Source organism: Salmo salar, chromosome 21, assembly GCF_965601325.2.
Source record: "Salmo salar chromosome 21, fSalSal1, whole genome shotgun sequence".
Classification (NCBI taxonomy): domain Eukaryota; kingdom Metazoa; phylum Chordata; class Actinopteri; order Salmoniformes; family Salmonidae; genus Salmo; species Salmo salar.
In genome coordinates this window covers 25,718,886-25,743,788 of record NC_138311.1, presented here as the reverse complement: position 1 = coordinate 25,743,788, position 24,903 = coordinate 25,718,886, and the positions used below count along the sequence as shown (strand labels likewise).

The 24,903-nt window shown below is 44.5% G+C and overlaps 1 protein-coding gene across 5 annotated transcripts in view; it reads right to left on the bottom strand.

Moving 5' to 3' along the window:
- Positions 1-24,903, bottom strand: part of LOC106582019 (guanine nucleotide exchange factor DBS) — a 73,495-nt gene that overhangs the window by 17,027 nt on the left and 31,565 nt on the right. For 4 of the 5 annotated variants that reach the window (XM_082967068.1, XM_014164670.3, XM_014164672.3 and 1 more), the window contains exons 2-6: positions 16,173-16,256; positions 14,997-15,111; positions 7,581-7,671; positions 2,015-2,134; positions 1,788-1,904 (exon numbers count right to left, since the gene is read on the bottom strand). In XM_082967068.1, coding sequence (XP_082823194.1) covers positions 1,788-1,904; positions 2,015-2,134; positions 7,581-7,671; positions 14,997-15,111; positions 16,173-16,256 — 527 coding nt within the window. Of the gene's footprint in view, positions 1-1,787; positions 1,905-2,014; positions 2,135-7,580; positions 7,672-14,996; positions 15,112-16,172; positions 16,257-21,642; positions 21,865-24,903 lie in introns of those variants that run through there. The other variant, XM_045704599.2, reaches the window with a different exon arrangement.

The following is a 24,903-nucleotide window of genomic DNA, read 5'->3' as shown; positions in this document are numbered from 1 at the left end:
GTAGCGGGCCGTGTCAATGGCACTGTATTGTCCTCAAAGCGAGCAAGGAATTTGTTTAATTTGTCTGGGAGCAAGACGTTGATGTCCGTGACGGGGCTGGTTTTCTTTTTGTAATCCGTGATTGACTGTAGACCCTGCCACATACGTCTTGTGTTTGAGCCATTGAATTGCATCTCTACTTTGTCTCTATACTGACGCTTTGCTTGCTTGCCTTGCGGAGGGAATAGCTACACTGTTTGTATTCAGTCATGTTTCCAGTCACCTCGCCATGATTAAAAGCGTTGGTTCGCACTTTCAGTTTTGCGCGAATGCTGCCATCAATCCATGGTTTCTGGTTAGGGAAGGTTTTAATAGTCACAGTGGGTACAACATCACCGATGCACTTGCTAATAAACTCGCTCACTGAGACAGCGTATACGTCAATGTTGTTGTCTGAGGCTATCCAGAACATATCCCAGTCCACGTGATCGACCTAATCTTGAAGCATGGAATCCGATTGGTCAGACCAGCGTTGGATATACCTGAGCACCGGCGTTTCCTGTTTTAGTTTCTGTCTATAGGCTGGGAGCAACAAAATGGAGTCATGGTCAGATTTTCCAAAGTGAGGGCGGGGGAGGGCTTTGTATACATCACAGAAGTTAGAGTATCAATGATCCAGAATGCTACCAGCCCAGGTCGCGCATTCGATATGCTGATAAAATTTAGGAAGCCTTGTTCTCAGATTAGCATTTTTTAAATCTCCAGCTACAATAAATGCTGCCTCAGGATATATGGTTTCCAGTCTACATAGAGTCCAGTGAAGTTCTTTCAGGGCCAACGAGGTATCTGCTTGGGGGGATATACACGGCTGTGACTATAATCAAAGAGAATTCCCTTGGTAGATAATGCTGTCGGCATTTGACTGTAAGGAATTCTAGGTCAGGTGAACAAAAGTTTGTTTGTTTATGTGTAAGTCTGTGTTGTTGTTTTTGTCGCACTGCTTTGCTTTATCTTGGCCAGGTCACAGTTGTAAATGAGAATTTGTTCTCAACTGGCCTGCCTGGTTAAATAAAGGTGAAATATATATTTTTTATTAAAATAAAAGGACTTGAGTTCCTGTATGTTGTTATGAAAACACCACGTCTCGTTAATTATAAGGTATACACCCCCGCCCTTCTTACCAGAGAGATGTTTGCTTCTGTCGGCGCGATGCGTGAAGAAGCCAGGTGGCTGTACCGACTCTGATGACGTATCCCTAGTGAGCCATGTTTCCGTGAAACAGAGAATGTTACAATCTCTGATGTCTCTCTGGAAGGCAACTCCTGCCCTAATCTCATCCTCCTTGTTGTCTAGAGATTGGACATTGGTGAGTAATATGCTCGGAAGCGGTGTATGGTGTGCTCGCCTTCTAAGTCTGACCATTAGGCCGCTCCGTCTGCCTCTCCTGCGGAGACCGCGTTGTTTTGGGTCGGCCTCTGGGATAAGATCCCATGTCCAGGGTGGAGGTCCGAACAAAGGATCTGCTTCAGGAAAGTCGTATTCCTGGTCGTAATGTTGGTAAGTTGACGTCTCTTTTATATCCAATAGTTCTTCCCGGCTGTATGTAATAACACTTGAGATTTTCTGGGCAAACAATGTAAGAAATAATACATAAAAAAACAAATTAATGCATAGTTTCCTAAGAACCTGAAGCGAGTTGACCATCTCTGTCAGCGCCATTGTTGCAGTGTGTGTGTGTGTGTGTGTGTGTGTGTGTGTGTGTGTGTGTGTGTGTGTGTGTGTGTGTGTGTTTGTGTGTGTATACTCACGGTGCGGTGTGAGATCCACTTCTCGTGGCAGTACTCCTGGGTTCCTCCCAGCTCAGTAGTCAGTTGTGTCCGGTCTATGTAGGAGTGGAGCTCAGTCACAGAACTCAGCATAATCATCTACACAAGCAACAATTTAGGACAGAAAAACGTAATGGTGAAGTAATGACAATAATACAAAAGTCAGTCTATGAATGTGTGCGCGTCTGTAGACTGCTGTCTGTACGTACCGGCACCTTCATCTTGAACTCATCCTTGTTGAACTTGAACAAGATGTCTGAGAGAGTCCTCTGGAATAAGGTGGTGGGCCTCAATACCAGAACTAACTGCAGGTTCCCTGGGAACGAACCCTACACACAGAGAGAGGGGAGGAAAGGTAGGGGAGAGGGGAGGAGAGAAGGGTGGATGAACAGAGAACTGGGAGGACTTCTATAATACAGGAGTAGACAGCAACCACCATAGCTCTCAGTCTAGACAACCCACTAGCAAGAGACATCCTGTATACACACACACACACACACACACACACACACACACACACACACACACACACACACACACACACACACACACACACACACACACACACACACACACACACACACACACACACACACACACACACACACACACACACACACACACACACACACACACACAGGTATCAGTGAAAGGCATAATGACATTTAATACCTCAGGATAGCAGGCAGTGACGTTTATCTGTTTGTTACCAAGATGCCGCTGCCTGCATAATGAAGCACACGCACAGACTTTAAGGGTAGAATAAAGCTGAGAGACAGGGACAATTAAAAAGCAGACCCCCAGACATTATAATCAGGAGCTAAATTAGCATACAGCGTACATCCCTGAAGCTTGCTAGTTCTGGTGAGGTAAGACTCAAACTGTACACATAAAGACACAGCAAGATCAATATTATGGCTTTAGCCGGCGGGGGAGACAAATTCCCATTACTGAATTGATGCGGAAGCTAATGTAGTGCACACACACACACACACACACACACACACACACACACACACACACACACACACACACACACACACACACACACACACGCACACACACACAGGTTTGATTGATTGGAGAGAGACAGAACGCTGGCCTAAGCAGAAATGACAGATCTAAGACTCTGCCTCATTAACAAACAACCAGTAGGGAATACACAAACTTAATGGAATGAATGAATCAATAAACTGTTCCTCTCTGCAGCCCAACTAGAGAGCGCTCTCAGTGACCTCTGATACTGCAGGACAGTCACTATGAAAGGGACTGGCCATTCACTAGCAACGCACCCTTCAAAACACAAACATCCGATGGAGACAAGCAAGGAAGAGGAATAAATTAAGGGAATGGAATTCAGTAGAAGTTGGTTCGAAAAAGGTGGTTGGGTGGATTTTGGAGACAGTATATATAAGGAACTAGTCTGACTCCCAGATGAGGGTTGTAACCGTTCGACCGTAACCTTCCGACTGGACTTGTGGTCATAGCCCACTGGTTCTGGTCGAAAACAGTAGACACACACACACACACACACACACACACACACACACACACACACACACACACACACACACACACACACACACACACACACACACACACACACACACACACACACACACACACACACACACACACACACACACACACACACACACACAGCAGGCTGGTGAGTGAGAGTGTAGACAGTATGTCTCTTGGGAGTGAGTGAAACCACAGTAACCCAATAGGTTTTTAATTAGGGACCACACCATAAACAACTGCTGCTTTCTCCCCCAGTCTGAAAACCACCCATGCATGGCAGTGCACTACACTAAAACACAGACACACACAGACAGACAAAGAATCACAGTATACACAAAGATGTACACACCCACACACACGCAAACAAAAACATTGGATACATATACCCACAAAGCCACAACAAAGAGGTGAATGATAGTTGAGGCTATACAATGACTAATGTGAGACAACACCCCCCCTTCACAGTCCAGGCTCCAACTCAGTACCTGTTAACATGCATTTGTGTTGTTTATCTTGATATGATTTATCATTAGGTCTGGGATGTCTTCAATAGTTGTGATAGTGCCGGCTCAACTCATGCCAGCATTCACTACTGTTTATTACACGGCCTGTGTGTGTGTGTGTGCGGCATTTAGCAGCGCGGTGAAACTATCCAGAACAGGCGGCTGTTCCGGCGGTGACTGAGTGCCTCCCATTACCAGCCTGTCAGGCTGTATATGCCCCCCCCCCGTGGGATTAATAAAGCTTGATTCAATTTGAAATGAGGGAGAGGGCATCCCAAGTCCCAGTGGAGTCTGGGTGTTCATATTCATCTCTCTATATATCTTCCTCTGTCTGGGAAATCATCTCTCTCCCACATATTCTCTTCATTTCAGTGAAACTGTATGATGAGGCTTTCGTGTCAATAACAGAGAACCCATAGACCTCTACTTATTTCCCCTCTGTGTGTGAGAGACAGCTGTGTGGACAGCTGTCCACATAACTGTGGTGCTGAAACCAAGAATGCAGTCATATGGGGTTAAACAGCACTTAGGATATAGGTATTGATTAAAATCAATACGAATCATGCAGGTCCGTATTGTTACTTACTTAATAAAGTTCTGAAGGATCTCATAAATGGTGTTGAACAAAGAAAATGCCATTGGAAATCCTGTGCTATTAATGGACGAACCATAAGGTGCTCAAACCATGTATCAACTCAGCACAAATAAACAAACACACTTTGAAAGCTAATCACCAAAGCAGAGATAATATCCCTCACAGCTCACACACTGTATTCAGCTGCCAGCAAGCAGGAAACAGTGAGTTGTGACTGGAGAGGAAACAACAGGCTGTGTTTTCTAAGAGGAAGAGAAAGAGAGAAAAGACTCCCTCGATCATCTTTTCATTTTTATCCTCCTTTTACACATTCTCCTCATTCTGAACAACAAAGGCCTAAGGGAGAGAGCAGTGGAAAGATAAGGGTGATATACAGATCTGCTATATGCGCACGCGTTAATGTGGCTGCAAGGCGTGCGTTGGTATGATTCTGAACAGTCATATCTGGCAACAATGACAAGAAGATGCCATGTGGGGAATCGTATGTGGCTAGTTTCAGCTCGTTGTATTTTATTATTGATGTCTTGTCTTGTTTTGAGGTGTTTTGACTGATGTCAGGTCTGCTAATACGGCAAAACATTTGCTAGTTAGCTAACCAACAACTGTAACGATGTATTTGAGTGACAAGTGATCATTGTGCAAATGTGGTTGTTTTCAACAAACATTTGGAGACTAAATATAGTTGACCTGTTATGAACAATCTAAGACAACCCTGTCTGTATTGCCGCACACGTTGGTTTTGTTGCTAAACTACCAACACGTCGATCTTAGTTTGATCACTCTGTTGTCACAAAGAATTTAGAAAAATGAAAAATGTTGTGTATTCAAGGTTTAAAAAGGCTTCTAAAGTTGGTCATTTCCTCTTTAAAAATGTCAGACTTGATTTATCGTAACAACCACCCCATACACAAATGTCCATGAAAGAGCGACCGCCCCTAAAAAGCAAGTTCTATTTTTGAAAACAGGCTGTTGCATAAATATAAGTCAGAAACATTTATTCTAATGTCAAAATTAACTACAAAGTTCAAATAGGATCATTTTGGTCAGAGTCAGTCTCACCCAAAACTGTGATTTACAACATGATAGGAAAAAAGGTATGTTACAGAATGAAGGGTACCGTAACAGAATGAAGGGTTCCCGTAACAGAATGAAGGGCAGCGTAACATAATGAAGGGTTCCCGTAACAGAATGAAGGGCAGCGTAACATAATGAAGGGTTCCCGTAACAGAATGAAGGGCACCGTAACAGAATGAAGGGTTCCCGTAACAGAATGAAGGGCACCGTAACAGAATGAAGGGTTCCCGTAACAGAATGAAGGGCAGCGTAACATAATGAAGGGTTCCCGTAACAGAATGAAGGGCAGCGTAACAGAATGAAGGGCACCGTAACAGAATGAAGGGCACCGTAACAGAATGAAGGGTACCGTAACAGAATGAAGGGCACCGTAACAGAATGAAGGGCACCGTAACAGAATGAAGGGCACCGTAACAGAATGAAGGGCACCGTAACAGAATGAAGGGTTCCTGTAACAGAATGAAGGGTACCGTAACAGAATGAAGGGCACCGTAACAGAATGAAGGGTACCGTAACAGAATGAAGGGCACCGTAACAGAATGAAGGGCACCGTAACAGAATGAAGGGTACCGTAACAGAATGAAGGGTTCCCGTAACAGAATGAAGGGCACCGTAACAGAATGAAGGGTACCGTAACAGAATGAAGGGCACCGTAACAGAATGAAGGGCACCGTAACAGAATGAAGGGTACCGTAACAGTTTTCTTAGGTTGGGTTTATTTTAATCCTGCCCACACCTGGCAGCACCCAAGTAATTATCAATTCGGAGCGCAGCTGCACACGCCCCGATTGTAATGCCCATGGTCAATTTGGTGTGACATTTGATTTCCCTATGGGGCGAGTTAGGGACCATCAGTAAATTAAACAATGTATATGGGACAATATTTAAAAGGTCAATAGCTCCAAATTTCAATGACTTAAAAACCTCAAACCAACTATAAATTGTAGAAATTCATATACAAATATTGAAAGCATTTAATGAGACAACTAAAATATGTGCAACATGAAAATATTGTACCATTTACATTGTGTTATTTATTGACGCTCCCTAACTATACCCAGAGATAGGCTATCCAAAGTCAAACCAACTTTGCCACACCAGCCGGCTGAAGCTAATTGCCTAAATAATTTGTCTAACTCTTACCACCTGTGAACACACACAGACACCCACATCAAACCCCACCCCGATACCAACTCACATTTGAATTCAGTCATGGTCACTAGCATGAGACTAAATCACGAAAGGCTGTCGCTCCTTATTTACAATCCACATAATAATTCACATTTTTGTTGATGCAGGATTTTTTTCCTGCTCTGAGAAACTGGTCAAATTAAGATAAACTATCTCTGTAAAGTGGCATAAATGAAATGAAGAGAGAGAGAAGGGATGAAGGAAGATGTGAACAAAGAGATAGTAGCTGAAACAAAAAGTGAAATGAGGAGAGAGAGTTTAGTGGGGCTGGAGAGAGATACAACAGCTACCTCATCACTACCACAGCATGGGAAACACACACAAACCTAATATTTCTTTCCATCTTTATCCATTAAAGTCAGTGCCAGTGTTTTTCCTATAGAGTGAGTTAATCTACACATTTTCTATACAGTATTCATCAAAACATGGTTTACAGTGTGAAACTAAAAAGACACTCATTGTCATATCCTTCCAGCATGCTTTGTTGTAATGTGGGGAGAACACATCTCTCATCTCTCTCTTGTCCTCTTTGTTTTGGCTGTTTATTCTGCCCCCGCGGCAGGGGAGTAACAGGGCTGAATCGGCTGGTGCATGTGTGTGTGTAGGTGGGGGGGTAGTTCATATCTGCCCCCTAGGGCAGTTGTGATATTAATCCCTACTTTGTGGCACAGATGTGGAGCTCTGAGAAGAGGAGGGGTTGTTCTGACACCTCTTGTCTGCCAAACCCCCTCTGGCCTCGGGCTGACAGTGTAAGGATGAGGCCTCACAAAACTGGTGCTCCACACAACACATGATTAAAGACATGTATTTCACACACACAGATGCATAGACACAAAAGACAGACTCCCCCTTATAGAGCCAGACACACACACTCGCTCGGTTACTTACTGCAATGCGGAGCAGGGTCCCCTTGACGGCTGCCCATCGGTCCTGCCGCCGGTCAATGACCAGGATAAAACCCACTCCTGCTGCAGACAGACTGGAAAAAAGAGATCCCGGTCAACACAACCACTAACACCTGACCCCACTGCACACATGACCATAACAAGACCGCAGATGGAGACTGGAGAGAGGGGAATAAGGTTCAGTAAGACCACGGTGACTGGATATGACCGGAGAATAAATGAACAGAGAACCACAATGGTGAGAGAGGATAGAGATGACAGTGTCACTAGGATGTCCCATGTGGCTCAGTTGGTAGAGCATGGCACTTGCAATGCCAGGGTTGTGGGTTCAATTCCCACTGGGGGACAAGTACAAAATGTATACACTGAACTGTAAGTATCTCTGGAAAAGAGCCTCTGCTAAATGTAAAAATGTATCAGTCAGGCCTGAGTAAAGACCTACCCTCAGCTTGGTGCACTTATGTACAGGCAAGGTAAAGATGCTTGAAAAACCCTGTCCTAGTCCACAGTGAGAGGGGGATGCCTTCAAGATACTGGTCCAATCCACACAGAGAAAGATAAAGAGCTGTAAGACCAGCACCCCAAAATCAGAGATCCTAAAACCGCCTCTGTTACCCACTGTAGTTTTATGAGAGGGGTTCAGGTAGAAGAATCAAAGTCAATCCCACATGTAGCCAGTCAGAAGAATCATCTATACCCACGCCTTTTAGAGGTGACACAAATACTCACACCTCAGCAGCAAACACACACGCTGCCTGGTCACAGCAAACTGACCAACAGAATGTCTCCACTCCTCCTCACACGACAACAACTCAGCTATTCCAAATCCTCCAATAGAGAAAAAGGGATAAATAATTCCATATTGAAACTGAAAACAGGAGAGAAGAGAGGAAAATAGATGCCTGAGAGTCAGATCTGCCTGTGTTTCTGTGTGTGTGGTGCTGTGTTGTGTTGGAGGGAGAGCAAGACAGTCACAGAAACCAGCCACCGCCACTGCACTGATCAACCAATGACGTGCCAGGAACTGCCGTGCCACTAGCCAATCCCAGCCTGGCTAAGGGGTGACAGACAGCCCCGTGGGCCAGTCAGCAGACCTGGGGATATGAGGGAGGGGATGGGCTGATGGAGAGGAGGGGAGCTGCATTTTCTCCCTCCCTCCCTCCCTCCCTCCCACCTGCTCAAGCGTTCAAAAGAGCAGACCAGTTCTTTTTTAGCAGCAGAGAAGGAGGAGGGGAGAGAGAGGGATGGAGGAGGGAAGGAAGAAAAAGAAGGAGAGAGAAAAGGAAGACAGATGGTCTAGTACTGGGACCTTTATGAGGACTGAACTGGTTTAGTGATTTATACTGAAAGACAGTATGAGAGGAAGAGAGGAGGGGGAGAGAGAGAGGAGGGAAACTCAGGCATAGAGAGTATAGATTATGTGATAAACTAGGCTTGCTACTTAGTCTCAGAACAAAGAATCACATACATAAGTATGGCCAAAAGTAGGTGCTCATCGAACATCTCATTCCAAAATTATGGGCATTAATATGGAGTTGGCCTCCCCTTTGCTGCTATGACAGTCTTCACTCTTCTGTGAAGGCTTTCCACTAGATGTTGGAACATTGCTGAGGGGACTTTCTTCCATTCAGCCACAAGAGCATTAGTGAGGTCGGGCACTGATGTTGGGCGATTAGGCCTGGCTCGCAGTCGGTGTTCCAATTCCTCCCAAAGGTGTTCGATGGGGTTGAGGTCAGGGCTCTGTGCAGGCCAGTCAAGTTCTTCCACACCGTTCTCGACAAACCATGTATGTATGGACCTTGCTTTGTGCATGGGGGCATTGTCATGCTGAAACAGGAAAGGGCCTTCCCCAAACTGTTGCCACAAAGTTGGAAGCACAGAATCGTCTAGAATGCCATTGTATGCTATAGCATTAAGATTTCCCTTGATTGGAACTAAAGGGCCAAGCCAGAACCATGAAAAACAGCCCCAAACCTTTATTCCTCCTCCACCAAACTTTACAGTTGGCACTAAGCATTGGGGCAGGTAGCGTTCTCCTGGCATCCGCCAAACTTAGATTCGTCTGTCGGACTGTCAGATGGTGAAGTGCGATTCACCATCCCGAGTGGCGCAGCAGTCTAAGGCACTGCATCTCAGTGCAAGAGGCGTCACTACAGTCCCTGGCTTGAATTCAGGCTGTATCACATCCGGCCGTGATTGGGAGTCCCATAGGGCGGCGCACAATTGGCCCAGCATCGTCCGGGTTTGGCCAGGGTAGGCCTTCATTGCAAATACGAATTTGTTCTTAACTAACTTGCCTAGTTAACTAAAGGTTAAATAAAAACTAAATAATAATAATTCCCAGAGAAGGTGTTTTGGCTACTCCAGAGTCCAATGGCAGCGAGCTTTACACCACTCCAGCCAATGCTTGGTATTGTGCATGGTGATCTTAGACTTGTGTGCGACTGCTCGGCCATGGAAACCCATTTCATGAAGCTCCTGATAACAGTTCTTGTGCTGACGTTGCTTCCAGAGGCAGTTTGGAACTTGGTAGTGACTGTTGGAACCGAGGACTGACAATTTTTACCTGACAACCACTTCTCGGCTGAGAAGTTGTTGCTTCTAGACGTTTCCACTTCACAATACCAGCACCTACAGTTGACCGGGCAGCTCTAGCAGGGCAGAAATTTGACTACCTAACTTGTTGTAAAGGTGGCATCCTATGACGCTGCCATGTTGAAAGTCACTGAGCTCTTTAGTCACTGGGCCATTCTACTGCCAATGTTTGTCGATGGAGATTGCATGGCGGTGTCCTCGATTTTATACACCTGTCAGCAACGGGTGTGGCAGAAATAGCCGATCCACTAATTTGAAGGGGTGTCCACATTCACTATACAAAAGTATGTACAGTTTCAGTGTTGAGATAAAAAAAAAATGCCAGAAAGGGTGATCTATACACAGAGCAATTGATTCACCACTTCTAGGATTTGATTCTGCCGTACAAGCAGTTTGTGCAACACACACTCGCACAGCTGAATGGACACAGAAACATATTGAGCAATAATGAATGTGAAATTAGATTCATTTAAATATTCATGGTGGAGTTTATAATTGATTTGTGAAGGAGTCTAAATAATTAGATTTCTTGCGGCGGTTGTCTGATGTAGGTGGAACCCCTGCTAGCTGTGTTGTGGAATGGGATTGCTTAACACACAATGCTGCACGGGCGCACACACGCGCACACACGCACACACACACACCCTACGCTCCCCCTCTATGTCATACTCCACCCCTTCTAACTGCCTGAAGCCAGGCAGGCTGTAAATCAAATTAAAAACAGATTAAAAAAAGCTCTTAAAAGAGCTCTTCAAGTTTCAGTCACTCTCAAATCCTCCTGTCAAGGTTCTACCTCAACCTGCAGCCACTCTGAACTAGACCCAGAGAGGATTGAAGAGAGCAAGAGTGAGAGAGAAACCTGGTCTGCCCAAGGACACAGGCTGCTAATTCATTTAGTGAGTGTTTGGCGATCCGCAGCGTGTACAGGCTTTTCCCCCCGGAGACGAAAAAGGGATTAGGATATGAATAAATTCCATGCCTCATCGGCAGACCAGGAACAGGAAAATTAACTCAAAATTGGGAATGCCTTCAAAAGGAATTTGAAACTGTGGAATTTTATGCACCCGCAGTCCCCCTCCAAAAACCTTCCTTTTGAAATTATTTTCATGAATATATATATTTATCAAAATGTATTCTGGTTGAAATTGAAGTGGAACATATTGAATAGCTCTGTATTCAAGGTCAAGACACACACACACACAAAATCGCCCTGAGGAATTCCTGGCCATCTGTCCGTCTGCTCTGAGCAGCTTTAGCCTCAGGCCCTCTCTATCAGCTCAACTTTGACTTTTTGTAAGGTTGTGATGTCAGCAGTGACCTCAAAGAGTCACAGGACGGAAGCCATGCAGGGGTTGCAACACAGCTCTTCTACACCAGTTAAGAATGTGATGTGAATATGTGGACCAGGTGTGTAAGTGGTTTCAACCCTGTATACCACCATTAGGTACAGGAGTAGGTGTAAGAGCTTCTCTGTTGGCTGGTGTATTCACGCGCATGTACTGCAGCTCAGCTGTCTGCAAGAGTTATTCAAACTTAAACAGTCAGGACCACTGCAGTTTCTATTTTAGACCCACTACATGCCTCAACGGACAAGGATGGAGTGAGGAAGAGAAGAATGAGTGAGAAAATAGCTATACAAGGAAGGAAGGGGGGCTGGAGAAAGAGAGAGAATGGGGCAAAGGATGAGAAGAGAAAAGGAAGACGGGGAAAAAAGAGGGAAAGGATGACAGAAATCCCTGTGAGGAGGATACTGAGAAGATGGGGGGGGGGGTCATTTATTCTCCCCCCTCCCCCATCACCAGTCTCTCAGTACACAAAGACATTCTGCAGTAATATGATTACAGATTGGGGTTATTGCATTGGCCAGCTAATTAGGAGAGTGCATTGAGATCTCCTCCCTCTCTACTAAGAGATCTCTACAGGGGACAGCCCAGACACATCCATTTACCCAACACTCTCACTCTCACTGACACACTAAACACAAGACTAAGAAGACAGAAACCATGACCTTTTTTAACCAGTGTAGGTAGAGAATGCCCCTAACCACTGATACAGGGTCAGATGTTTACAATACCTCCCAATGGTTGAGGTTAGGATTGGGGGAGGGGGCAGATCAGTGGTTAAAGGGTTCTACCTCAAGCAGCATGCAGTGCATATGAACCTCTAGTGACACCTGCTGGCTATTTCTATACAGCAGTCAATAAGAGCTGAGGATAACACACTTGGTTTGCACTGCAAATATGTAGTATACCATGAGCTGAACCTATAATATAAACAATGTTGTATGGCAGGGGTAGGAAACCCAGTTCCTGGAGTGCTGCAGGTACTGCAGGATTTTGTTCCAACTAGGCGCCAAACCTGACCAACTGAGCCAAGTGATCAGTTCAGGGATTGCCTAAATTCAACACAATTGGTCTTCCAGGTCAGTTAAAGCATGAAGTGCCTGCAGCACTCCAGGAACAGGGTTTCCTACTCCCTGTTGTATGGTGAACAAGGAAGTTAATGGCCCCAGAATCTTTTAACGTGTCTGTTTTCAGCGTTTAACACCATAGTACCCTCAAAGCTCATCACTAAGCAAAGGATCCTGGGACTAAACACCTCCCTCTGCAACTGGATCCTGGACTTCCTGACGGGCCGCCCTCAGGTGGTGAGGGTAGGTAACAACACATCCGCCACACTGATCCTCAACACTGGAGCTCCACAGAGGTGCGTGCTCAGTCCCCTCCTGTACTCCCTGTTCACCCATGACTGCATGGCCAAGCACGACTCCATCACCATCATTAAGTTTGCAGACGACACAACAGTGGTAGGCCTGAACACAGAAAACGACGAGACAGCCTATAGGGAGGAGGTCAGAGACCTGGCCGTGTGGTGCCAGAATAATAACCTATCCCTCAACGTAGCCAAGACTAAGGAGATGATTGTGGACTACAGGAAAAGGAGGACCGAGCACGCCCCCATTCTCATCTACGGGGCTGCAGTGGAGCAGGTTGAGATCTTCAAGTTCCTCGGTGTCCACATCAACAACAAACTAGAATGGTCCAATACAGACCAAGTCAGTCGTGAAGAGGGCACGACAAAGCCTATTCCCATCAGGAAACTAAAAAGTTTTGGCATGGGTCCTGAGATCCTCAAAAGGTTCTACAGCTGCAACATCGAGAGCATGCTGACTGGTTGCATCACCGCCTGGTACGGCAATTGCTCGTCCTCTGACCGCAAGGCACTACAGAGGGTAGTGTGTACGGCCCGGTACATCACTGGGGCTAAGCTGCCTGACATCCAGGACCTCTACACCAGGCGGTGTCAGAGGAAGGCCCTAAAAATGGTCAAAGACCCCAGCCACCCCAGTCATAGACTGTTCTCTCTACTACCGCATGGCAAGCGGTACCGGAGTGACAAGTCCAGGACAAAAAGGCTTCTCAACAGTTTTTACCCCCAAGCCATAAGACTCCTGAACAGGTAATCAAATGGCTACCCGGACTATTTGCATTGTGTGCCCCCCCAACCCCTCTTTTTACGCTGCTGCTACTCTCTGTTTATCATATATGCATAGTCACTTTAACTATACATTCATGTACATACTACCTCAACTGGCCCGACCAACCAGTGCTCCCGCACATTGGCTAACCGGGCTATCTGCATTGTGTCCCACCCACCACCCGCCAACCCCTCTTTTACGCTACTGCTACTCTCTGTTCATCATATATGCATAGTCACTTTAACCATATCTACATGTACATACTACCTCAATCAGCCTGACTAACCGGTGTCTGTATGTAGCCTTGCTACTTTTATAGCCTCGCTACTGTATATAGCCTGTCTTTTTACTGTTGTTTTATTTCTTTATCTACTTATTGTTCACCTAAAACCTTTTTTGCACTATTGGTTAGAGCCTGTAAGTAAGCATTTCACTGTAAGGTCTACACCTGTTGTATTCTGCGCACGTGACAAATAAACTTTGATTTGATTTAATACCATTCACTTCATAGTTAAGAACCCCATAACAATATGACCAATGTAGACATGTTCAAATACATGCAACTTCAAAGTTTTAAATCACAAAATTTCGATCTGAAATCTTTTGGACATCAGAGCAATGTTGAGGGAATTTTATTTGAGTGAGAAAATCATACTCATATGATAGGTAAGATATAAAAAACCTTGCAGAAAGCCTATCCAACTGACAATCTCTTAGAGAAAAATAAACTATTGGAACCAAGACCTAAAAATAACTCTTTATTGCCACAAGATGGAGGGAGTGTTGGAACATAACTAACGACAGTTAACGAACATGTACGCTTAATCAAATATAAACTAATGTTCAGAATTTATTATGCATGAGACAAAATCTGTGGATGAATCAAATGCGATATTATTTAAATATAGAAAAAATATGGGCTACAGAGAGAAACAAAACAGCGCAATTTGAGGTCATATGAAATAGTCTTACATACACTGGAAATGGAAGCGGTGGGAGCATGGCTCTGAGCAGGTCTGATGCCATCGATTTTTATGTGTGTCTGTCTATTGTCTATATATGGTTTATATTGCTAATAAAACGTTTATAATCATACACACACAAAAAAATAAGTTTAAGCTGCAGTAGATGTTACCAAATTCTACATTCATCTGATTTCTCCTAAATTCTTCCTAGCATGTTCAATATTCATCTGCCTCTCCTTAGTTCCCTTCCTGTAAAATAGACTGATCTGACTGGTTACCATGGGAATAATACATGTAGGGAGCTCACACAGGAAGTGTCTGAAGAAGCAATGGTGTGTGTGCGTGGTATGTAGAATCTCACCTGGGGATGCTGGTCAGGTATGTGAGCACGTTGTGGAACTCCCTCTCCTGGATTTCTCCGAATGCAGGGAACTCTGGGAACACAATGATGGGGCTGCCGTTCTGCCCTCGGCCCCCTGGGAAAGAGACATAGAAGAGTTAAGAACAGAGAGGTCACTGGAACTGAGAAGACTCAGTCACATTCCTTTGTAATTTGCTTGACACGACTTCAACAAGGATTACCACAAGAGGGCGCCAGTGGAACTGGCAAACCAGACTGTTTTGTTAAGGTGATAGGGTAAAGTGAGAGAGAAAGAAAGCAACAGACATGGCGAGAAAAGAGAGAGAGGAGGGCGAGAAAGATGGATATCTTCTGCAGTATTTAATCACACACCGACATACACTTAGAAAATGGGGGAAATAGTCACACAAACACACACGCCTGTGAGCAGCTGTACTATTAGCCCATGTGATGAGAATATCAATCTGTCTGCTTTTCCCTCTTATATTATCACCCTAGCAACAGCAAATGCTCGGTCATCGTTTCACTGTCTGTTTTGACTCTCCTGCATCTGAGAGGAGGCAAGCTCTCCGCAAAATGGACGACGACAGGCAGAGAACAGTCCCCAAGGTGACCTTCCATGCAGAACATAGAGGGGGACAGAGAGGGGGACAGAGAGGGGGCAAAGTGTGTGTGTGTTGGGGGTGGGGGTAATCTATTCAATGAGGTGAATGCAGTGGTGACGGAATTAATGCCACAATAATATCCGTTATATTATCCATTTTGTTTTTCAATTCAGTAACATTTGTGGAAGTCTACTCACAAGCCTAGTTGATTTCTGTAAAGCTTCTACTATGCATGCAGTACAGACACACTGAATTGACAAGACAACTGGAAAAACAGAAACTCTATATTTGGCTCATACGTAACAGAAACTGATAAACACATATGTAAATACACACTAAATAAACACAGAGTCGTGAAGAAAATGAGCCCCAGTGTACAGTAGCTGGACTAACACTGATAAAAAAACGTTGAGCAGGAAAACGGGAGAGGAGAAATTTGAATGGCAAATCTGAGGGGTGAAGCAGACAGTTCATCTGAACTATATCAGGTAGAGGAACAGTACAGTCCTGTTATAGCAGACATCTGTATTATGGCAAGCAAACAGGCAGAGACATAGACAGGAAGTGTTACCTGAGAGGTAGGCAAACTGCTTCCTGAGGTCAGGGGTGATGTCGATGGCACAGAGGGGACTGCTCTCCTGCTGCATGATCTCATCTGGAGGAACAGCAGAGCAACAACACAGTCAGAGTCACAGTCAGGACAAAACATATTGCATTGAATGAAAGAACCATCGCAAAAGTATAAAAGAGCTAGACATACTCACACAAAAACAGAACATTAAGTTATTACAGCATGTAGTCTGAGCAGTATAGACGTGCAGAATAGTGAACAAAGAATCATCTGGAACGCAGACCAGAGAGCAGAATGCTACAAATGCTTTGGGTCCTGACCTACCATTAATGAAACAAGTTTTCACATAAAAGCCACAGCCATGCAGTACCTTCCCAGCTCTATACCCCCATGAACTCCCATCGTTGGTATTCAAATCATTTGATAATTGACCTCCCTTGCAGGACGCAGCATAGCCCCAGCCAGGTAGCCCCAGCCAGGCAAGCCTCAGTCAGGCAAGCCCCAGTCAGGCAAGCCCCAGTCAGGCAAGCCCCAGTCAGGCAAACCCCAGCCAGGCAAGCCCCAGCCAGGCAAGCCCCAGCCAGGCAAGCCGCAGCCAGGTAGCCCCAGCCAGGTAGCCCCAGTCAGGCAGCCCCAGCCAGGCAAGCCCCAGCCAGGCAGCCCCAGCCAGGCAAGCCCCAGCCAGGCAGTGAAGGTGGAGATGGGGTGACAAAACAGGCTGCTTTGACTCAGAGACCCAGGTCAGCAGGGAGGGAATGGCTACAGTAGGTTCGTAATCATTGCTGGTACACAGGAACAAAACTAGTTCAGAGACACTGACACACAGCCGCAAATCGCCCATTCTTCAGTCAGCATATTTCTACCTAGAAATGCAATTTCCTAAAAGCGGAACAGACTTCTGTCAATCACAGGAGGTTGGTGGCAGCTTAATTGGGGAGGACAGGCTCGTGGTAATGGCTGGAGCGGCATCAGTGGAATGGTATCAAATACAAAACACATGGTTTGATGCCGTTCCATTTACTCCGTTCCAGCCATTATTATGAGCCGTCCTCCCATCAGCAGCCTCCACTGGTATCGTTATTGTTCTGTAGTACCTGAAGGTGTGTACTGCCTCTATAACTAATATACTGTATATGTCCAGTTCACAGGATATGCATAGCTGTTGGCTAATATTTCTGTTGTCCATTTGTAATAATAAAGAGATCTGGTAGCATAATACTCTATCAATTATTTATTTCTATATTATACAGTTGCAATCTACTAGCATACTTACTTGACATGGGCCAGTCTCCCAAACTAGAGCTATTTGTACACAGTTACAGATACTTGAGACTCCTGGTCAATAGATCAGCTCAACTGGTCTTCTGGTAAATCATTGATACCGATTCAATCCCAAACCCTCACAGCCAAGTCAGCACAAATACAGTATAATCCTTAGAGTGAGGTGGATTATACTTACAATAAAGTGTTCCTGTGCGTATGTGTGTTCACATCCTATCCCCGGATGACATATATTAATAGCATGCATCCTAGAAACTCAAACAAGATGGTTACATACAGAACATACAATACTCCCATGCTCCCAGCCAGTCACAAAAATAGGTTCATCTGCATCCATTTCTAACCAGCTACATATAGTTAGTTATACAGTGGGATCAAGCAGTTCTCTTTATGCAGGTAGTGCCAATACTGTGGGAGTCTGGCAAAAGTCCTACTGTTGAAACTGAGCACAGAGCACAACAGATCGATGGAACACAGCACAGAGCACAACAGATCGATGGAACAGAAAGCCACAGTAATGCTCTTACACTATAGGATTATATCACACACACACAGACACAGACCACAGACACAGATAGAAAGATATTTAGCAGACGCTAACTCTTAAATTACTAAAATGTAAATGTAACGTTAGAAACCAGCCTGGCAGACTTTCTAGGGCCACAACACTGTATCTCAATGACGTCACGTCAGACCACTAACCAGGGCTAACCACTCTCTCGTCTCTTGAATTATTCAGTGGCCAAGCCTTCCTTTCGGGACAGGACATCAGTTTAAAAGTAAAGGAGCACTGCTGTTACGCAACACTCTCACAGTAAAATGTTCTGAAGTAGAGAATGTCTAGGAGCACGTCTGTCTCCCCATCTCCCTTCATCACATCCATTCTTCTCCAGTGAGCTAAAGGGATGATCTACAGAGAGTAATATTCACTTTTCTCTGAGCTTCCTGGGTGTGTTCCTGTCACTTCAACACTATGTCAACACAAACCCTCCTCCTCACAGCTGCCCATGTCCCTTAATGTTGACGATGTGGTTGTTACTGACAAGAAGCACGTGGCTGAGCTCTTTAATCACCACTTCATTAAGTCAGGATTCCTATTTTACTCAGCCATGCCTCCTTGCCTGTCCAACATTTCCTCATCTCCCACCCCTTCTAATGCAACTATCCCCGATGCTTCTCCTTCTATTCCTCTGCCCCGCTACAAAGTTTCTCCCTGCAGGCAGTCACTGAGTCCGAGGTGCTAAAGGAGCTCCTTAAACTTGAGCCCCAAAAAACATATGGGTCAGATGGTTTAGACCCTTTCTTCTTTAAGGTTGCGTCCCCTATCATCGCCAAGTCTATCTCCAACCTTTCTAACCTGTCTCTCCTTTCTGGGGAGGTTCCCATTGCTTGGAAAGCAGCCACAGTTCATCCTTTATTTAAAGGGGGAGATCAAGCTGATCCTAACTGTTATAGGCCTATTTCTATTTTGCCCTGTTTATCAAAAGTGTTGGGAAAAACATGTCAATAGTCAATTGACTGACTTTCTTGATGTCTATAGTATTCTCTTGAGTATGCGATCTGGTTTCCGCTCAGGTTATGGATGTGTCACTGCAACCTTAAAAGGTCCTCAATGATGTCACCATTGCTCTTGATTCTAGGCAAATATGTGCTGCTATTTTTATTGACTTGGCCAAAGCTTTTGATACGTTAGACCATTCCATTCTTGTGGGACGGCTAAGGAGTATTGGTGTCTCTGAGGGGTCTTTGGCCTGGTTTGCTAACTACCTCTCTCGAAGAGTGTAGTGTATAAAGTCAGAAAATCTGCTGTCTCAGCCACTGCCTGTCGCCAAGGGTTGTATCCCAAGGCTCAATCCTAGGCCCCACGCTCATCTCAATTTACATCAATAACATAGCTCAGGCAGTAGGAAGCTCTCTCATCCATTTATATGCAGATGATAGTCTTATACTCAGCTGGTCCCTGCCCGTATTTTGTGTTAAATGCTCTACAACAAAGCTTTCTTAGTGTCCAACAAGCTTTCTCTACCCTTAACCTTGTTCTGAACACCTCCAAAACAAAGGTCATGTGGTTTGGTAAGAAGAATGCCCCTCTCCCCACAGGTGTGATTACTACCTCTGAGGGTTTAGAGCTTGAGGTAGTCACATCATACAAGTACTTGGGAGTATGGCTAGATGGTACACTGTCCTTCTCTCAGCCTGCGGCTATGATACAGTTGAAGTCAGAAGTTTACATACACTTAGGTTGGAGTCATTAAAACTCGTTTTTCAACCACTCCACACATTTCTTGTTAACGAACTATAGTTTTGGCAAGTCGGTTAGGACATCTACTTTGTGCATGACACAAGTCATTTCCCCAACAATTGTTTACAGACAGATTATTTCACTTAATTCATTTCACGGTATCACAATTCCAGTGGGTCAGAAGTTTACACACATTAAGTTGACTGTGCCTTTCAACAGCTTGGAAATATCCAGAAAATGATGTCATGGCTTTAGAAGCTTCTGATAGGCTAATTGACATCATTTGAGTCAATTGGAGGTGTACCTGTGGATGTATTTCAAGGCCTACCTTCAAACTCAGTGCCTCTTTGCTTGACATCATGGGAAAATCAAAAGAAATCAGAAAATAATTGTAGACCTCCACAAGTCTGGTTCATCCTTGGGAGCAATTTCCAAACACCTGAAGGTTCCACGTTCATCTGTACAAACAATAGTACGCAAGAATAAACACCATGGGATCAGGCAGCTGTCATACCGCTCAGGAAGGAGACGTGTTCTGTCTCCTAGAGATTAACGTACTTTGGTGCGAAAAGTGCAAATCAATCCCAGAACAACAGCAAATTACCTTGTGAAGATGCTGGAGGAAACAGGTACAAAAGTATCTATATCCACAGTAAAACGAGTCCTATATTGACGTAACATGAAAGGCCGCTCAGCAAGGAAGAAGCCACTGCTTCAAAACCACCATAAAAAAGCCAGACTACGGTTTGCAACTGCACATGGGGACAAAGATCGTACTTTTTGAAGAAATGTCCTCTGGTCTGATGAAACAAAAATAGAATTGTTTGGCCATAATGACCATCGTTATGTTTGGAGGAAAAAGGAGGAGGCTTGCAAGCCAAAGAACACCATCCCAACCGTGAAGCACGGGGGTGGCAGCATCATGTTGTGGGGGTGCTTTGCTGCAGGAGGTACTGGTGCACTTCACAAAATAGATGGCATCATGAGGAGTAAAATTATGTGGATATATTGAAGCAACATCTCAAGACATCAGTCAGGAAGTTACAGCTTGGTCGCAAATGGGTCTTCCAAATGGACAATGACCCCAAGCATACTTCCAAAGTTGTGGCAAAATAGCTTAAGGACAACAAAGTCAAGGTATTGGTGTGGCCATCACAAAGCCCTGACCTCAATCCCATAGAACATTTGTGGGCAGAACTGAAAAAGCGTGTGTGAGCAAGGAGGCCTACAAACCTGACTCAGTTACACCTGCTCTGTCAGGAGGAATGGGCCAAAATTCATCCAACTTATTGTGGGAAGCTTGTGGAAGGCTACCCAAAACGTTTGACCCAAGTTAAACAATTTAAAAGCAAAGCTACCTAATACTAATTGAGTGTATGTAAACATCTAACCCACTGGGAATGTGATGAAAGAAATAAAAGCTGAAATAAATAATTCTCTCTACTATTATTCTGACATTTCACATTCTTAAAATAAAGTGGTGATCCTAACTGACCTAAGACAGGAATTTTTACGAGGATTAAATGTCAGGAATTGTGAAAAACTGAGTTTAAATGTATTTGGCTAAGGTGTATGTAAACTTCCGACTACAACTGTATGTGCTAAATTTACGTCTAGACTTGGTTTCCTCAATCGTAATCGCTTCTCTTTCACCCCAGCTGCCAAACTAACCTTCTTTCAGATGACCATCCTACACATGCTAGGGGCGGCAGGTAGCCTAGTGGTTAGAGCTGACGTGCCCCAAACTGACATGTTACATTGTTCACAAAAACAAAAACAGTAGTGTCATGTCAGCATTAGTACAGCACAGACAGTCTACGTCAATATTATTACAGCACCAAAACAGCATGTCACTTCAACAATGTCCATCGTCTACTGTAAGTAACATGTACACTGGTAGACAGACAACCGACCAACTGAAAGACAGACAGTAAGACCAACCAGTACCTGTCCTGTGCTGGAGCTTCAGCCACAGGTTGCTGATGTCGTGGCAGAGCAGGGACACTTGGTTCAGGGCCATGCTGAGCCAGGCTCACCTCCTCTAGGTGCCACTCATGGTGTAGACGGTCGTTTCAGCCTTATCCTAAAACACACACTATCATGTCTGTCACTGTCTGTTTCACTCTCTGTCTCTACAGACACTGCCCTTACTTACAAACACCACAAATATTGAAGCTCTGCTGTGGAGATTCTCATCCCCCCCTTTTCCAACAGGGCTCTTTGTTTGGCCATGAGGGGACCTTTCAAGTGACAGCCTTGGCCTCAGGGTAACACTGCACAGAGCTCTCTTTCATACACACAAGCACACACACATGCAAACACTCATACTTAGGACTGCCTAAGTATGATATTGAAATATGAAGCAAAATATTGAAACATATAGATGATCTAGCATGCTAGTTGCGTTATAGTGTACGCCTTGTGTCTTTTGTGTGGCGCAAGCCATCGATTAGCTGGGCTGAGTGTCTATTTGTCATGCAGAGGTCCAAATGCACACACAGTACCAGTCAAACGTTTGGACACACCTACACATTCAAAGGTTTTTCTTTATTTTTACTATTTTCTACATTGTAGAATAATAGTGAAGACATCAAAACTATGGAATAACACATATGGAATCATGTTGTAACCAAAAAAGTGTTAAACAAATCAAAATATATTTTATATTTGAGATTCTTCAAAGTAGCCACCCTTTGCCTTGATGACAGCTTTGCACACTCGTGTGCAAAGCTGTCATCAAGTAGGTGTGTGTCACGCCCTGACCTTAGAGAGCCTTTTTTATTCTCTATTTTGTTAGGTCAGGGTGTGACTTGGGTGGGCATGTCTATGTTTCTATTTCTTTGTTGGCCTAGTATGGTTCCCAATCAGAGGCAGCTGTTTATCGTTGTCTCTGATTGGGGATCATACTTAGGCAGTCCTTTTTCCCACCTGTGATTGTGGGATCTTGTTTGTGTGCAAACGTTCGCTTTTGTATTTTGTTGTTTTTTCCCCCGGTGTCATTGTTAATAAAATAAAATGTACGCCTACCACGCTGCACCTTGGTCTCATTCCAACAACGGACGTAACAGTGTGTCCAAACTTTTGACTGGTACTGTATGTGCATGTTTGCATGAGAGATGGCCAATGTGTTGTGTGAACTCCTCTGTTGCCCACATCCATGCTCCCTTTTATGTGGTATTGTCCCGTGTCGGAGTCACATGAGTGTGAACACAGGATACAGTGAAAATGTATCAGGAACAACAGCTGAACTGATCCTTTTAGTCAGGACAGAGGATAAGGAAGAGTGGTGTGTAGGTCCTTTCCCTCAACTGTCCTATCATATTCCCCTAGAGTAATGGAACACCGCCTAATACACACCTCTCTGTCCGGGGAGAGGGGAAATACTTCCCTGGGTCAGCCTACTCAATTCTCTCTGTGTGTGTGTGAAGGACAGGAGGGGTTTATGGTACATCCTTCCTCCCTACGCATGAATGGGCTCAATGAACTGATACATCGCTCTCTATAAAGACAGCATCACAGACAACATACTGTGTCATCCCAATAAATAGTCAACATTATGATGCAAATGTAAACAAAGTGACACCATAAAGATAGTCTTGAATGCTTTGGTTAAGAATGTGAAAGGTTTGTGACATCACGGAAGAGAAGAGCACCTGGTTACTGGTAAACAGGTCTGTGACATAATGAAAAGTGAGAGATCAGTTATTATTTTGTAATACATTTTTATTCATAGTACAAAAATACACAACTTACATTGCTACATCAAACATGTCTAACAAAACAAAGGTATTAACAAGAAAATACTAAAACATGCAAAAAATATCAATAAAAAAGTTAAAAAATAAACAATTCTCGTGCAATTGTATTCACTTATACACTGAGTGGAGATCAGCTCTCGTTAAAAAAGCCTGTTCAGTGACATCACAGAGAGAGCAGCACATATGTCCGTGTTTAGGGTGGCAGGTGACAGCAGGCCAGGCGACTCACGGAGGTCGTGGCGATGGATTATACTAATCTATAGCCCATGAATCTACACAGCACCCCAAACACACTAACACATAGGAACAATAGGTAGAGATCAGAGACCTATAACCCCCCTCACACCGTACAGATCCCACTAGAACCATCACCTGCTACTGTTCGGCCTAGACACTCCATCTCACTATCCCAACAGGAAGCAGAGCTGAGAGGTCAGAGCTACTTTCTCTCTGGGTCAATTCTACTGGGTACATGTAATGACTACTGATCTAAAGCAGGGTTCCAGTTCCTGCTATATGAACCGATCACCCCACCCAGACAGGTGACTGTCCACTGTGTGGCTCAGTGGCTGCTAACAGAAGTTGATGGTATTAGACGATTGATCATTGGAGAGAGACGTAAGCTTCTTCCTTTCATCATGAGACTTCAAAGCTGCAACCTGAGCTGAGGAGAGTAGAGACTAGGGGAACAGGAACACCAGAAGTTACGCGAGAAACTCACAAGATTGAAAATCGTTAACTAAGTACTGTATACACCCATGTGATTGTCACTTTCTGTGATATAGGGTTTCTTCCCTGGCAATATTGGTTACTTATGCCCTGAGGTAATTGGACAGTCCTAGCGTTAGTCGAGCAGCTGCTGACAGTAACACACAGACACACGTAACAGCTTTCATCCATCCACCGACTGCTCAGGGGCACTCACACAGTGAGCATGGCACCCTCTCACGCAACCAACACACACCCATCACACCCCTGGCAGATCCCACAGAGGTATCATCTCTCCCTCCTCCTCCCCTCACTCTTTTTTTCACATTTACCTCGTCTCCCTTTCTTCCTTGTCCTCCCTATCTCTTCCTCTCTCTCTTCCCTTCATCTACACAGTACAATACATTATTAAGCCTTCAGGACCTTTACAATGGGTGTGGTTGGCAGCAGGTGTATCAGTTGATGATTCCCACCAGGAGCAAAGACACATACGTAGAAATATAATCTATCTGTGGATACAGAAACCATTAGAGAGATCTGGGTCCTCCATCTTTCTCTCTGCCTCTAGAAACGTCTGCCAGTATCGGTAATGATGTCACAATGACATAGCCAGTGATGCAAAAAGAGTGGATTTCTACTGAATGCTGCATTCGGAAAGCATTCAGACACCTTCAAATTTTGTTACATTACAGCCTTATTCTAAAATGGATTAAATCGTTCTTCCCCCTCATCAATCTACACA